Here is a 17,096-nt window from a genome sequence, read left to right on the forward strand (position 1 = left end):
AAAAATAAAAAGGGCTGGGGATATAGCTCAGTTGGTAGAGTGCTTGCCTCGCAAGCACAGGGCCCTGGGTTCAATCCCCAGCATCGCAAAAAAAAAAAAAAAAAAAAGTGCTGGAGATGTTGCTAAGTGGTAAAGTGCCTCTGGGTTCAGTCTCTAGTAGCAGCAAGTTAAATAAGTAAGAAAGAAAGAGAGGGAAAGGGGGAGGGAGAGGGGGAGGGAGAGCAAACAAGTATGTACTAGTCTGCATGTCCTTAACTTATTAAGACCTGTTTTCCTCTTTCAGTTTGGGTTCTGTCATAAAATCAGCCTTTACCTAAAGCTCAGGTGTTTTCAGGCTTATAATACTTATCTAGGAATGTGGTTAAGACTGGGGACATGTGTGCCTTTTCTGCATGGCCTGGGAAAGTATGCTTTTTCTCCCTGGGGTGAAGGAGGTTGTGCAACTTGTCTTCTGAAAGCCTAAAAAGAATGAGTGTACCTATAAGTGTGGAAAACATGGAGAATGCGCTGCAGGGTGCAGCAAAAAAGACCCACCATGACAAGTGGCCTTGGACTTTCAGGGGCTCATACTCTGCAACATTGCCATTTGGGAGCTAATGGTATCTTGAATATAATCAACCAACACAGAAATCTGGATCCCCCACATTATTCCCCAAGACTACCACTCAGACTAGAATGGAAGAGTCCTGATTCTTAGTTTTTCTCTTTTCCTTCCTCCTCTGGCAAGTTCTTTCAGCTCTACCTCCAGCATACACGAGGACTCTGTCCACTTATCTGCATTTCTGCTGCTCCCACCCAGGTCTAGCCACCATCTTGTTACCTCCACTGTGGCAGCAACCTCCTTTTTGGTCTTCTTATTTTCCCTCCTTCCCCTTTTGGTTCATTCCCCTCAACAGTAACTAGATGGGCCACATTACTTCAGTTAGTTCCTACCATGCTCTGGTGCCTCTCATACTTAAATACAATCCAGCCCTGCCCAAGCCTGCGTTTTTTTTTTTTTTTTTTTTGGGGGGGGGTGGGTGGCAGAGGTTGACCTTGAACTTGGTGATCCTCCTGTCTAAACCTCCTGAGCCACTGGGGTTGTAGACATGTGCTACAGTGCCCAGTCCTGGCTTACCTTTCAAGCCACATATTACACTCTTTTCTTTTAACCTCCCTGCAGTTAGCTTCATGGTCCCCCTTTCTGCCCTTGAACTTGCCAGCCAGGATTCCATCTTTTACTTAGGATTTATCTCAAGTATTATCTCTTTAAGAGGCCTTCTGGGCCTTCATTGACCACCATATAAACTAATTATCTTCCCCTTTCCCTCCCTCTTCCCAGCCTGCTCTCCTAAGTCACCCACAGTCACGTCCCCTCCTTTTTCATCGTCGGCTTTTTTCCTGCCCATCTCCCTCACTAGTATAAATGAGGGATCTTATTTGCAAAGTCCTCCAGCCCCTGGGCCAATGCCTGGTGTGGAGTCAGGAGTGAGCACTTGGTGGATAGCTCTATGCTCTGAACCAGGGCTTATGCTGGCAGGACTGTGGTCTTAACATTTTTGTTTTGTTTTGTTTTTTGATCATGCTGGGGTAGAACCCAAGGCCTTGTGCATTTTAGGCAAATGCTTTACCGTTGTATACCCAGTTCAGACAGGGTTGCATTGTATTTTCTGGGGTGCCTTGAACTCGTAATCTTCCTGCTTCAGCCTTCTGAGTAGTTGGGATTACAGGCATGCACTGCTATGCCCTTACGCTTACATAAATATCCAAGTATTAGCCTCCATTTTTGTCAACTATAAAATATGAGTTTCATTATTTTACTGCTCTCAGGGTCACAGAGACATATGAGTCAGGTGAAACACTAAACATAAAATATTCATTTCCAATTATGTAAATTTGTAATATTGAAAATATACATACAGAGAAATATAAATATACTGTGATACTTTTCATCTTTACTTACTACAATTTTTTTTAGGTTCAGCTACTTCAGTGTTAGAGTTCCTGTCCCAAAAAGATAGAGAGAGAATCAAAGAATTGAAGCAGGCAACTGACCTGAAAGCAGCTCAACTCAAGGCCAGGAGTCTGGCCCAGAATGCCTCAAGCAGCAGACTTCAACCCTCGTCACCAGACCTCGGACACTGCTCTTGGCGCATGGCCTTGGGTGCTGGGACAGCCACCACAAGAGCCAGCAACTTCAAACCTTTTGCTAAAGATCCAGAAAAACAAAAACGATATGAAGAGTTCTTAGTACATGTAAAAAAGGGTCAGAAAGGTGTGTACTAAGCCTGTGTCTCTAACACCTCAGCCAGGGTGGGGTCACATTGTCTATTCCGATTCTAGTCCCAGATTTAAAGTATTCAGTTCCGCCAGTGTTTTCACTTGTCTGCTGCAAAGGTTTTAGGCCCTGGCTCTTGACCTAAGAACAATCAGCCTGTGTTTTTATGTATCTCAGGTCTGAAAGAGCTGTTTAAGTCAAAGTATGCCTTGGCAGTGGCTAATGTTAAATTAATTTACTGTTTACAAATGCTTAACTTTTAGAAGTGTTACCTTTCTCACCAAGAAAACAACATCATCTCTTGCTTTTGCTTAAGATCCTAACTGTCCAGTCCTGAATCATAGTCTAAAATTTGATTTAACTGGATAGTTGGTTATTGAACATTATATGAAGAGAAATATCACTCTATGGTCAATGAAGTAAACACGGCAAGGAATATGCACAGTAGTTCTTGTGACAGGTTCTTAACAAATTCAAGGGGTTGTTTTTCAAAAACAGATCTTTGGGAAGTGTAAAGTCCCTTTACTGTGCCTTCACTCTCTTCTAAGAATCTGCGCCCCCTACTGTTCATTTGTAGAACTAAAGAAAAAGGTTAGAGAGTGATTTTCTGTCAAGACAGGAATATAGTTGGGATGAACTTATCACTGTTTGGAAGTGATGACAGATAAGGTCCTTGCTTTTCAAGATTCAACCAGATGTTGCCCTTCCAAACATTTTTCTCTGTTCTATGTAGACAGAATTCAATAAAAGCATCATATTAAAGGAAAGAGCAATATTACATGAGAAGTACTACTCAACACCACTTGTATCCACAAGCATAGGGATAAGGATGTGTGTTTCCTGTGGTGAATGACACAGGAATACAGTGATGCCCACCACATGGTCTCCTTTAAGCCCCATCTTTTCCCTAGAAGTGAAGCAGTATCTTTTTCCCTGTGCCATAGATGCTCTGGAACATTGCCTGGATCCTAGTATGACCGAATGGGAGCGAGGCCGTGAGCGGGAAGAGTTTGCTCGGGCAGCCCAGCTGTACGTGTCTTCCCATTCAACCTTGTCCTCCAGGTTCACTCATGCCAAAGAGGAAGATGATTCAGATCAAGTTGAAGTCCCTCGGGACCAAGAGGTCTGTTTCTATCATGTTCCTACTAGAATATGATTCTATCCTATCCATCCTATCCCTTCCCACCCCATCCTACCCTCCCCTACTCCTCCAACCTGCTACATAGCTCTACCACTAAGCTACACCCCCAGCTCCCCAGTAAATTTTAAAATTAAAACAACAGCTAAATATTTTAAGTCTCTCAGTGAAAAGATCAAAATACACAGGGCACAGTAGAATAAGAAACACTTTTATGCTTTAGCTTCCAAGGTACTTAAGCAAAAAATGTTATGGCATGTGCTTCTTTGTAATGCTAGACAATAGCTTGAATATATATTTATTTATTTATTTTTGGTGGAAATGCCAGGGAATTAGGCTTGAACATTTTAAAGTGGAAGAGCAGTCAGGTCAGTTGTGTGACCACTTGATGAAACTGGATCATGTCTTTTTGCAGAATGATGTTAATGACAAGCAGTCAGCTGTGAAGATGAAGATGTTTGGAAAGCTTACCCGAGACACATTTGAGTGGCACCCTGATAAGCTTCTGTGTAAGAGGTTTAACGTCCCTGACCCTTATCCAGAGTAAGTTGATAAACCTGTCTTTACATCAGTACAAAACCCAGTCCCCCATACGAAAGCTCTTTCTCCTCACATACCCTTTTAAGTTCCCTTTCTCTAGATAAACTTGTAAATTTTTGGAGTTGCAAATTTTGCAGACTTGGTTAACTTCTATTAATTTTTTGCCAAAAAGAAATCCAAAAAACAAAAAACAAATATCCAGATAGCAAACTCTATTCCATATTGAAGATATGAAACTAGGAGATGTCTAGTTATGAAAATTTAATGCCTCTGCCATCATTTTAATGCTCCTTATGTGGTTTACATTTAAATGATTTGATTATAAACATTGCCATAAAGCATATACAGTTGAACCAGACTTGGTTAGAAAAATATATGTTTTTAGCAGTGGAACTTTTCCTTGGTAGAAATTCATTTTCACAATTACATTCTAGCATTTACTGTAATAAGATAAAAAAACTCATGGGTTCTAAAGTGAGCCATTTGAGTGAAGCCCTAAGCAACTCAGCAAGACCCTGTCTCTAAATAAAAAATATAAAAAGGGTTGGGGATATGCCTCAGTTGGTTAAGCATCCCAGTACAAAAAACAAAAAACAAAAAACAAAAAAAACTGAGCCATTTAAAATTCACGAATTGCTTTGAGAAGTGAAAGCATTTTAGGGAACCCTATAGTCAAGTAGGAAAGCTGGTGAAAAATGTGCAACTGTGCAACAGAAAACTTTATAAGAAGTGGATTTTATCCTAGCAGTTTTTATTGAAATTGTATCTTTTTTCCTTTTCAACCCCCAGTTCAACTTTAGTTGGCCTACCAAGAGTGAAACGTGACAAATACTCAGTCTTCAACTTTTTGACATTACCAGAGACATCTTCCTCGCCCACAACCCAAGCATCAAGTGACAAAGTACCACAGCACCGTGGTCCTGACAGTGAGTAGGGCTTCCTGGGGTCTATGTGCTTCAGGGTCTCACTCTTCACCAGTTGGGAAAACACAGGTAATAGGTGGTCTAGTCCTAAGGGCACATACACATGGTGCACTCTCTCCCTCTACTGAGTGTATTGCTCATCTTCGTAAGTTAGCTCATGTAAGAATGGGGCAGATGTTTCCTCTTTGGGGTCAGGGCTGTCTCTGACCCATCCTTAGCACCTTGTATAGCACTGGCCCATTGTAGGTGCACTGACGTTCTTACTGAATGAAAGAACAGCAGTGAAGAACTTGCCATTTACGTGCAATGTTATGTCCATGTCCTACCTTTCAGAGTCAAGGAAACCATCCAGGTGGGATACATCTAAACAAGAAAAGAAAGAAGATTCCATTAGTGAATTTTTAAGTTTGGCTAGATCAAAAGTTGGTCCACCTAAACAAGAGTCCAGTCCAATAGTAAACAAAGAGGAGGAGCATGTACTGGAACCACTCTCAAATAAGGTATTTGGGGCTTCCAGGGAAGTTCTCTTTGCCTGGCTGACAGTAACCTTGGGCTTTCTCTATGGTGATGCTTTCTTCTCATTACTCAGTAGCAGGGTTAGCAAACTTTCTCTGTAAGGGCAAAATATTAAATATTTTAGGCTTTGTGGGCCAAATTGTCTTGATTGCAACTATTCAATTCTGCTGTTGGGTATGAAAGAAGCCGTAGGCAACTATGTAAATGACTGAGTATGGCTATGTTCCAATAAAGCTTTACTTATAGAAATAAGTGGTAGATTGAATTTGGCCCCTGGGTTGTAGCTGGTTGGTGCCTGCTTTTCAATCTAACAATTCAATCCTAACTTTAATCATGTGAGGAGGGCTAATAAACTTCTCTGTGACTTTCACTTAGCATCAACCATTGAAACAAAACTCAGTAGTGTTGGAAAATGTGATTTTCTAAATAAGTGTTTTTTTTTGTGGAGAAAATATCCATTGGGGTTTTTAAAATGACTTCTTTAATAGTTAAAAAATGAACTTCATGAAAAAAATTCAGTTTTAGTGTCTAATAACCTCATTTAATTTTTTTAAAGTTATATCAAAATGGACTCTTTTTTTGGATATACAGTTCAGTGAGTTTTAACACATATGCAGATTTGTGTCACCACCACCATAGTAAGGCTGCCGGTGGTTATTATCACCCTGAAACACTCCCTCAGGCTGTCCCCCCAGGCCCAACCGCCTGTGAACCACTGATGTGTTCTATCGCTATAGTTTTGCTACTCGCAGAATGAAATATAAAAATCAGACAAAGCTCATACCTTTGAGATTCAGCAATATGTGTATATATACTTGTGAATATATACTTGTGTATATATACTTCTTGTTTTTGTAGAATGGTATTTCATTGTGTGGGTGTACAGTTTATTTATTTATTTATTTATTGTGCTGGGGATTAAGTTCAGGGTCTTGTGCATGTTAGGCAGTGCTCTACCCCTGAGCTACATCCCTAGCCTTTTTACTTTCATTTTGAGGCAGGATCTTAGCAGGTTGCCCAGCCTGACCTTGAACTTGGGATCCTCCTGCTTCAGCCTCCTGAGTGACTGGGATTACAGTCATGTACTACTGCTTCTGGCTTAAATTTTGCTTTCCATTGTTACACGTATTTCAAAAGAACTGATGCAGAGATAATAGCATCTTTTTTATTTACCCAGATCATTTTGTTGTTGTTTCATCATTCCTGAGATTCCGGGTTTCCCTTTCTTTTCATTTCTTCTGAGGAACTTCCTTGAGTGTTTCTTTTATAGCAGTTCCAACAGCTCATCCCCTTAAGTTTCCTTCATTTGAGAATGTCTTGTAGTTTGTCTTCATTCCTGAAGGATGTTTTCACTGGGTATAGAATTCTGGATTTAAAATTTTTATTTTTAAAAATTTATTTATTTTTGGTGATGGGGATTGAACTCAAGACTGTGAGCATGTTAAGCAAGTACTTTACCATTGAGCTACATTCCCTAGGCCTAGAATCCTGAGTTAGCAATTTCCTTCTCTTAGCCCTTTAAAATTTTATGCCACTTCCTTCTGGTCTCCATGGTTTCTGATGAGAAACCTGCAGTCACTCAAATTTTTCTTCTGTTTGTAATGAGGTGATTTTTTTCCTCTGGTAGCTTTCACGCTGTTTACTTTGGCTTTGGCTTTTAGCTGTTTGATTATGACGTCAGGGTACATTTTTTTAAAAATTTATTTTGTTTGGGGTTTGCTGAGCTGCTTGAACTCTGAGTTTGTTTTTCATGAGATTTGGAATTTTCAGCCATTATTTAAAAATAAATTTTTTTCTGTTCCACACACTCATTCCTCTTCTGAGATTCTGATGTCATAATTTTAGACCTTTTGATATCATCCTAACAGTTTCTGTTTTTGTCAATCTCTTTTTTTTTTTCTTTGTTGTTCTAATCAGATACTTTCTATTGATCTGTTTTCAAGTTCAGACTTTTTCCAGTGTGATTTCCATTCTGCACTGAGCCCAGGCAATGAATTTTTTCACTTGGCTTATTATATTTTCCATTTCTAAAATTTCCATTTAGTTCTTCTTTATATCTTTTATTTCTTTACTGAGACTCTCCTATCCTACCCCATTTTTTCCTTTTTCTTTTCCTTCCTTCCTTCCTTCCTTCCTTCCTTCCTTCCTTCCTTCCTTCCTTCCTTCCTTCCTTCCTTCCTTCCTTCCTTCTTTCCTTCCTTCCTTCCTTTTCTTTGCTTTTCTTTTTGTGATACTGGGGCTGGGGATTGAACCCAGGGATACTCTACCTGTACCCCAGCACCTACCTTTTATTTTTGGTACTGGGGATTGAACCCACAGGCACTTTACCACTGAGCTTCATCCCTAGCCTTTTATATTTTTTATTTCAAGACAGGGTCCTGCTAAGTTACTGACTTGCCTTGAATTTGTGATCCTTCTGCCTTAGCCTCCCAATTACCATGCCTTGCTGCTGAGACCCTTTTTATTTTTCATTTATTTGTTACTACTCTTGGAGCATGGTTATAATGATGCTTTAAAGTCTTGAATAAATCCAACTTTTTTGTCATTTCAGTGTTGGTATATGTTTATTATCTTTATATTAAGATTTTCCTGATTGTTCATATCTCAAATAATTTTGAATTGTATCCTACATAGTTTGAACATTGTTATGAGACCCTGGGGTCTTGAAATTCTAAAGAGGAATGTTGATACTTATTTTTCTTTTGCTATAGCAGACAGTTGACATGGTAAGGTTTGGGCTACAAGGCCCAACCCATTTTCTGTGGGCTATAGTTCTGATTCATTTCAGTTTTCAGAGCCTTTATTGTGCTTTTTACATCAATGAATTCCTACAGTTCTGTGATTGATACCTTTGAATTGCAGTTTAGAGTCAGATCATGCTTGTACAATGCAGAGATCCATCAGAAGTTCACATGCCATTTTATAGGATCACTCTCTGGAGTTCCTGTTTGTCACCACATTCCTGATACTTTCTGACCCTCTGGGTTCCTCCTTTGCATCCTCTAGTCAGAAAGGTGGGCCTTTAATTTCCCTATTTTGCTCTGTCTTCTTTCCTTGACTTAGTCTATGTCTAGAGTAAAGTAGCAGGAGGCAGAAAAGCAGTGGGATTCACTCCAGTCCTTGGGGACCACAGCTCCTACAGTCAGAGAAAAGAGGTCTGTCCCTCAGAGCTTTAGGTGCCTGCTCTACAGCCATTGCCACTATCCCTGCCATCATGGATCTGGAACCCATTCATTGGGTTTTTACTGTTGCATTTTTAAAAAATTATTTATTTTTGAGACAAAGTCTCACTGTGTTGCCCCGGTTGGCCTTGAACTTGGATCTTCCTGCCTTGGTCTCCTGAGTAGCTTAGATTACAGGCATGTATAACTGTGCCTTGCTCTACTGCTGAATTTTTAAATAGTATAAATTCCACTAAGGGATCCTGGCTGTATGTGATCATTGGATTAGAAAGTCTTCTTGATTTTCTTGTGAATCATGTTGAAATAGCACTTAAATTTTTTGCCTGAAAAAAGTCTGGGTTGTTACTTTTTCACTTATTAGCTATATGACCTCATGAAGGTCTCTTCCCCTGAGTTTTGGCTAGTTGGAGCTCCTTCATGCTGGTTTTTTGATATGTCCTTCCTATTCCCTGAGGATGGCCTTGCTTCCAGGCACAGGAAGTGGCTGTGGACTCATCTTATCTTTTCCCAGTCCCAGCTTTAGAATTAGTCCTTACTCCAAGATGCTCTGGATATTTTTTTAGTGGGGAATGATATTTAGAAATCAAGATCTGAACACACTTCTGCCTTTCTTTTATTATTGCTTTTTCTGTTTCTCTTAATTTTTCTGTCTTTCTTTCTTTTTTTCTTTCTTTTTTTTTTTTTGGTACTGGGAATTTAACCCAGGGGCACTCTGCTACTGAGCCATATCCCCAGCCCTTTTTATTTTCTATTTTGAGGTAGAGTCTCACCAAGTTGTTTAGAGCCTTGCAAAGTTGCAGAGGCTGGCCTTGAACTTAACGATCTCCCTGCCTCGTGAGTTGCTGGGATTTACAGGTGTGCACCACTCTGCCTAGCTAAATTCCACTCTCTAAATTCCACCAGTTTTCCTCATGTGACTTGCTCCAGAAGTCAGAAGCGATGTGGCACAGAGAATGGCCACTGACCACGAGTGAGAACTGGGTAGTCGAGTCTCGACCCACCCCTGGCACCCATAAGTGCATCTTTGACAGTCTTTCTTGTCTCTGACTTGGATTTTTAGTGGTAACATAGAAGGATGAAGTGCCTTCTGTAGGTGGGTCCTGGTCTTTTTCCTGCCTTTCTTTTACTTAGATTACCCCAGTTCTGCAGCAGGTGATAAACCGTTTTAGAGTGGTGGCCATGTCTTTATACCTTTGTTCCTTGTTTGCTTAACTGGGTTTGTATAAAATTACTGCCTTTTTTTGTTTTTTTGGTTAGTCTGAATATCCATCGCCGGGGCGTCTTTTATAAGAACAGGGTGTAATCGCAAAGGGAATTTCCCTTATCATTTTATTGATCTGTTCCTGGTTCCCTCTCTCTTGTGTGGAGGATCCCCAGTTTTCTCTTCAGTATTTCCTACAGCAGACACTTTGCATTACTTTTAATATTGGACCCTGGAGGTTTGGACAGACCCTTGAAATTAGGACTGAGGCATTTTGCTCAACTTTATTTTTGTGGGTCCTCTGCCATTCTGATTAATGACCAGTCTCCATGAGGGGTTTCAGCTGCTTCCACCTAATTAGCACACTGTAGAGAAACATCACAGAAATAAATGCTCTGTGAGTGTCAATGTTTAATCAGGCTGCGTGTGGCTATGGATACCAACGTACACAAGCATAAATGTAAATATGTGTGCATGCACGTGTCTTTGAATGTCTTCTAGAATGTTTGGCTCCCTTCTTTATTTTTTATTTTTTTGGGGCTGGGGATCGAACCCAGGGCCTTGTGCTTACAAGGCAAGCACTCTACCAACTGAGCTATCTCCCTAGCCCCTTGCTTCTTTATTTCTAACTCTTATTTCACTATTAATACAGATGGTAAACAAAGATGTGGATTCACCGACTGAGGGAGAAGGTAGCCGCCCATCCATGGACTTATTCAAGGCCATCTTTGCCAGCTCCTCTGATGAAAAGTCCTCATCCTCTGAGGATGAACAAGGCGACAGTGAGGATGACCAGGAGGGTACTGAGGAGGCCACCTTCAGAAGTTCCCAAGAGATCGACTTGGGGGAAACCTCATCTTTGGCACATGGTACTTCCATATTGCAGACTTGGGAATCTAAAGGAGAAAACAGTGGTATTTGGTCTATACTTTAACCCATTATGTCCCATTGTCCCACTTATGAAATGCCTGAAAAACTTAAATTGAGCAACAAATATACAATTTTTGGTAACTTTGAAATATTTAGGTTTTTAGAGTTCTGTTCTTTTTGAGAAAAGTAATACGTGGATGATTAGTGATGTATTCATTAATATTATTAGTGATATTAATATCATTAATGATAATAAAGAATAGAATCTCTAGATTATGATTTCCAACCTATTTTAATGTAGCTGTGTCAGTTTCATTAAAATATTTGCAGAATTGAACACCTGGGACTTAATGGGTTTAACCAGGGTGATTAGCAATCAATGATTTCTTTTTTTGTGTGGTTCTGGGATAGAACCCAGAGCACAAGGCCAGTGCTCTACCTCTGAGCTACCAGCTCCATAATTCTATTCTTTTCTTTTCTACCTAATATAAATCTCTAACATATTTTTAGGATAGATGTGTTTAATAATATTGATTTTCCAATTTATCCTAGTTGAGAAGTATTTTAAAAATAATAAATTTTTAATTTAAAAAGGATTATTGAAAATCATTTGGTCATGAAGCATACAGGGGTTCTTCCTGTTTTCCATCTGAGGACATACTGTACGCCTGGGTCAGCCATCAGACATGCATTGCCTGGTGCACAGTAGCCTTGGGAAGGCAGTCTGTCCTCCTTACCACAAGGCCTGTACTTGCTTATTAGCCTGTCCTACTTGTTCTGTTCACCCCACCAGAAGTTTCAGGCACAGGAAAAGAGTCCATCTGGCACCTGAAGAGGTGGGAGAATTTTCAGATGGTTAGGAGGGTAGACAGAATTTCCCATCTAAGTGTTAGAGTACTCTGCCTGCTCCTCTGTGATGGACCTGGGTATAATTTTTGAGGGCCTTTAATCCAAAAGTTACAAAGAAATATCAACTGTTTTTTCTTTTTAGGTGATTGCAAATATCTGTTTCTTTTTTCTGTGAAAAAAACCCATTTTTAATTACAAAATCTTATATACTTGAATTTTAAAAGTTTAATAGTATTGAAATATAGAAAGCTTAAGTCCCTTACAATCCCACGTCCTAGAAATAACCACTTTTAATACTTTGGTATACATTTTTCCATTTTATATCTCTTCTGAAAATGTAGTGATCTGTTTAAATAACATGGTTATTTAGGTGAACTTTAGTGTTTATTTTTACTTTTTCCTTCATTGATAATGGTTATTTGGAGTGAAATTAATCTGCACCAGTTTTCTGAGATGGGACATGGTCTTACATCTCTGTTGGTTTTTAAGTTTTTATTTCTTCTCAGATGTCCCTTCCTAGAAGATGTGCCCCTCCCTTGATGTACACTCACCTCCCTATATGACAGCCTTTGAGGTACTTGCGTAGATGTCTTTGTCTGTTTTCCGTCTGCAGGACATACTGTATGCCTGGGTCAGCCATCAGACATGCATTGCCTGGTGCACAGTAGCCTTGGGAAGGCAGTCTATCCTCCTTACCACAAGGCCTGTACTTGCTTATTAGCCTGTCCTACTTGTTCTGTTCACCCCACCAGAAGTTTCAGGCACAGGAAAAGAGTCCATCTGGCACCTGAAGAGGTGAAATCAGTTACCTGAAATCAGTTACCTGATTTCCCATTCCAGTGTCCAGGAGGGCAGAGGTGGCCTCCATCACATTCACTGGTGTGTCCTCCACGTAGGCATGAGCTACTTAAGCAAAGTGAAGACAAGCACATCATTTGGTGACAAAAGACGTTAATTAAAGACTCAAACACATTAATACTGGGAAAATTAATGAAATTAACATGCTGGTGTTTTTCAGCTAGTGAGCCGGTCCATCCTGAACCCACGCCCTTCCCTATACAAAAGATGGAGATTGATGAAAGAGAAGAGTTTGGCCCACGACTGCCTCCTGTCTTCTGTCCCAGTGAGTCCATAGTTCCTTGGTTCCACCTACTTGCATTCTCGTGTGTGTCTCCACAGAGATGTGACAACTCTAATAGTGTTATTGTATCTGCATATCCATCCAACTTGGGACCCACCAAACATACAAGCTTTTTTCTGGTTTCTGTTTTCAACCAAATTTTGAAATCCATCGCCTTTGCCTAGTTAGTGCCTGAGTAATAGCTGCTGCTTTACAGTTTTGAGACCTCCAAACTTTATTTCTTTTTCTTTTTTAACTTTCAGATGTTTATAGTAGGATCCTAACCATCTTAAATTTTGTCACTTATAGAAATAAAAAAGGAAAGTTCTAGCATACAAAGATGGGAGGGAATTGTATGGAGAATACTATGTTAAAATTCATTTATGCTGGGCATGCCAGTGCACATCTGTAATCCCAGTGATTTGGGAAGCTAAGGCAGGAGGATTGCAAGTTTGAGATCAGCCTTGGCAATTTGGCAAGACCTTGTCTCAAAATAAAAAATATATAAAAAGGGCTGGGAATATAGCTCAGTGGCAAAGCACCACTGGGTTCAATCCCCAGTATTTAAAAAATTATTTATACTTTGGCTAATATAGCAAATAGAGCAAATAATATAGCAAATAAAATATAGCAAATACTGTCCATCTTCCTCCCCCAATATCTGTGCAGTGCCCTCTTAAATTGACATCTCATGTTAAAATGTTTAGACTAGTTTTTATCATCTCTTTGAAGTCTGGGGTAACAAACATATGATAACATGACCCAAATATATTAATAGCATATAATTTTGTGATCTGCTTTATAGTTACCTATAATATCCACATGTAAATATTGATTTGGTTAATTAACCAGCTTTTAAAGAGATTTTAGAAAGCAAAGAAAAGAAATATGAAATTTGGAAAAATTGTAGTAAATTGTATTTCTCATTTGCTTTTGTTGTTCCAATCTTTAGTTTAAAATTGGTGTCAGCATTTGACAACTAAATTATTTATGTCCCTTTCCCAGAATATTCTTGATACCCACAAAATAGCTAATAACAATTGGTATATAGGTTATTTAGGGGACATGGTTTTCCAAAAACTAGCATTAAAGAAAAATGTCTGGTGAAGTCAAATACTGAAATCTTTGACTAAATGTAAGTTTAGAAAATTATAGTCACTTGTTAACTGGGTTTAGAAAAATATCCACACTCCTGAAACATCTTGAAACTTTAGGTAGAAAAATTTTGATTTAATGACTTGCCCAGCTTCTACTATTGTGAATTTTTGTTGGTTTGATTACCTGAAAATTAACAATCACTGAAAATGTTTTGGCCTGAATCATGGAGGTGGAAAATCTAGGCCCATGTAAATTCTTTATTGTTTTATCTTATTTATTTATTTTTGTAGGACTAGGGATTGAACCCAGTGATGCTTTACCACTGAGCCACTCTCCTGCCCTTTTTTATTTTTATTTTTTTTGAGATAGGGTCTCACTAAGTTGCCCAGGCTGGCCTCGTACTTGTGATTCTCCAGGTCCCCAAGTCCTGGGATTACAATGTGAGTTACTACATCTGGCCATCCTTAGTGTTTGTTTGTTTTGTTACCAAAGGTCGAACCTAGGGGTACTTTACCATTGAGCATCTGCAGCCCTTTAAAAATTTTTTTATTTATTTTTTATTTTGAGAGAGGGCCTCACTGAATTGCTGAGGCTGGCCACAAACTTGCAATCCTCCTATCTCAGCCTCCTGAGTTGCTGGGATTGTAGGTGTGCACCAGGGTGCCCAGCTTTTTAGTTGGCTTTAATGATTCTATACATTTTGTTGGTTTTTTTTTTTGATACTGGGGATTGAACTCAGGGGCATTCAACCACTAAGCCACACCCCCAACCCTATTTTGTATTTTATTTAGAGACAGGGTTTCACTGAGTTGCTTAGCACCTTGCCATTGCTGAGACTGGCTTTATACCCTTGATCTCCTGCCTCAGCCTCCTGAGCTGCTGGGATTACACGCATGTGCCACTGCACCTGGCTCATTATGTTGTTTTGATGTATTTTAGTTTTTTCATATCCTCCAGTACTTCCCCTTTCCTTCCCCTCCTTCCTCCCTGCTGAACACCAATTGGTCTTCCATTTATTTATATATTTATTTAAAAAATATTTTTAAAGATGTTGATAGACCTTTATTTTATTCATTTATTTACATGTTGTGCTGAGAATCAAACCCAGTGTCTCACAAACACTAGGCAAGTGCTCTACCACTGAGCCAACCCCAGCCCTTATTTATTTATTTTTAATTGGTACATTATAGTTATACATAAAATTAGAATGTATTGTGATATATTCATCCATGCTTATAGCATAATTTAGTCAACTTTATTCCTCAGTTCTTCCTCTTTTCCTCCCCTCTTCCCTCCTCTTTGTTCTTTCACTTCTACTCTACTGATCTTCCTTCCACTTCTAAAATAAATTCTTGGAAAATGTGTTTTTTGTAAAGAGAATGAAGATGAAGAGCTGACATTTATGTGCCAGGTTCTGGACTATGGGATTCATGTGTCTGGTCCTATTTCATACTCCCCGTGTTCCTAAGAACATAGGAATTCTTACTATCCCCATTTGATAGATGAAGGAATGGAGACTTGGAGAGTTTAGGCAATGTGCCAGAGATCACAGAGCTGGCGACAAAGCCAAGATTCAGCTCTGTCTGCCTCTGAGTTCACCTGAGGATGTTAAATGCCAACAGGCTTTGAGCTTTCTGGTCTGTCTTTATCTTCATCTGAGGTCCCCTGGCAAACAAGGCAATGATTGGGTTGCACAGGTCTTGTATTGAGGTTATGGCAGCTTCCTGAACATAGTGCCATAGTCTGTTGTACTAACCTGTTTGTTCATCATTGAGGCAGAAAGAGATCAAAAGCAGTTCTGCCTCAGTGTTAAAAGTTCTGTCTACACCAGACTCCTAATTCAGTGATATAGGAACTTACTTTTTTTAAATTTTCCCCCCATAGTCACATTTATTACATTTGTGTTTCAGATGCTCGTCAGAAACTTGAGATACCTCAAAAGGGGAAACATAAAAAGAATAAAGAAAAACACAAAAACAAGAAAGAGCACAGACGAAAGAAAGAGAAGGTGAATATTTCTGGGTGTCTCAGGGTTGGTGTTGGGTCTGCCACTGCTGCTCCTAGTGTCCAGGGAAACCCCAGGAGTGGCACATAGAGCCTGTCAAAGAACATGGATAAAGAAACTGTGATATATATATACAATGGAATATTATTCAACCTTAAAGAAGAATAATATTATGGTATTTACAAATAAATGGATGGAATTGGAGAATATCATGCTAAGTGAAATAAGCCAATCTCAAAAAACCAAAGCCTGAATCTTTTTCCTGATAAGTGGATGATGATATATAATGGGGATGGTGGGGGGGTTGGGAGTGAGAGAAGAATGGAGGAATTTAGATTAGGTAGAAGGAAATGAGGGGGGGTTATGAAAAATGGTGGAATGAGACAGACATCATTAACCTATGTACATGTATGATTACAGGAATAGTATGAGTCTACATTACGCACAACCATAGAAATGAAATTTTGTACCCCATTTGTGTACAATGAATCAAAATGCAGTCTGTAAAAAATTTAAAAAGAATAATTAAAAGAAAAAAGCATATCTCTTGGCCAAGATAGGGCACACAGGTCTCTCTATGTGTTCACAGCAATATTGGCATTCAATGCAAACTCTCAGTTTTTCAGAACTTTGTTTTTTTTAAGAGCAGCATATTTTAATTTGTCCAGTTTAACTTTTTGTTGTTGTTGTTCTGATGTTGCTGGGGATTGAACCCAGGGGCACTCTACACTGAGCTATACCCCTAGCCTCAACTATTTTTCATTGTTATCATTATTATTATTATTATTATTATTTGATACTAGGGATTGAACCCAGGGCCTCATGCATGCTAAGCCAGTGCTCTGCAACTGAGCTATATCCCCAGTCTGATTTTGTCATTATTAAAAAAATTATGATTTCAATTGGTAACTTGCCACTTGAAGTGAAGGAAGCTGGAATAGAAGGAATAGCAGTACGGCCAAGTGTGGCAGTGCACGCCTATAACCCCAGCTGCTGAGGAGGCCCAGGCAGGAGGTTCACAAGTTACAGGCCAGCCTGGGCAACTTAGTGAGACCCCATGTCAAAATAAAAATATAGAAAGGACTGGGAGTGTAAGTCAGTGGTAGAGTACTTGTCTAGCCTGCAGGAAATCCAGGGTTTCACTGCTGACATCTCTTATCTATCATCCATGTCTTCTTAATCCTTTTAACTAGGTTAATGTTATAGTTAGGTAGCCAGTGATAGGTAGCCAGATAGTTAGGTGACTCAGAAGTAGAACACATTAGAAACATCTCCAGTACTGGCTACCAGAGGAAGGGATTCCTGAGCATGGAGGATGACTGAAGTTCTCATGTAGAGAAAAGAAAACCCCTGTGCTGACAGATTTGAAAACCAAATCCCATTTGTTCTTACCAGTG

General features: G+C 39.4%; 1 protein-coding gene across 1 annotated transcript in view; it reads left to right on the forward strand.

Annotated features, from left to right (window-relative positions):
- GPATCH1 (G-patch domain containing 1) overlaps positions 1-17,096 on the forward strand; it is a 44,102-nt gene that overhangs the window by 24,330 nt on the left and 2,676 nt on the right. Inside the window, exons 11-18 of the mRNA XM_079119898.1 lie at positions 1,958-2,254; positions 3,202-3,380; positions 3,811-3,938; positions 4,725-4,861; positions 5,192-5,358; positions 10,410-10,626; positions 12,495-12,599; positions 15,605-15,702. Of these exons, the coding sequence (XP_078976024.1) occupies positions 1,958-2,254; positions 3,202-3,380; positions 3,811-3,938; positions 4,725-4,861; positions 5,192-5,358; positions 10,410-10,626; positions 12,495-12,599; positions 15,605-15,702 (1,328 nt within the window). The remainder of the gene's footprint in view (positions 1-1,957; positions 2,255-3,201; positions 3,381-3,810; positions 3,939-4,724; positions 4,862-5,191; positions 5,359-10,409; positions 10,627-12,494; positions 12,600-15,604; positions 15,703-17,096) is intronic.

The sequence above is a fragment of the Sciurus vulgaris genome (genome assembly GCF_902686455.1).
Source record: "Sciurus vulgaris genome assembly, chromosome: 17".
NCBI lineage: Eukaryota > Metazoa > Chordata > Mammalia > Rodentia > Sciuridae > Sciurus > Sciurus vulgaris.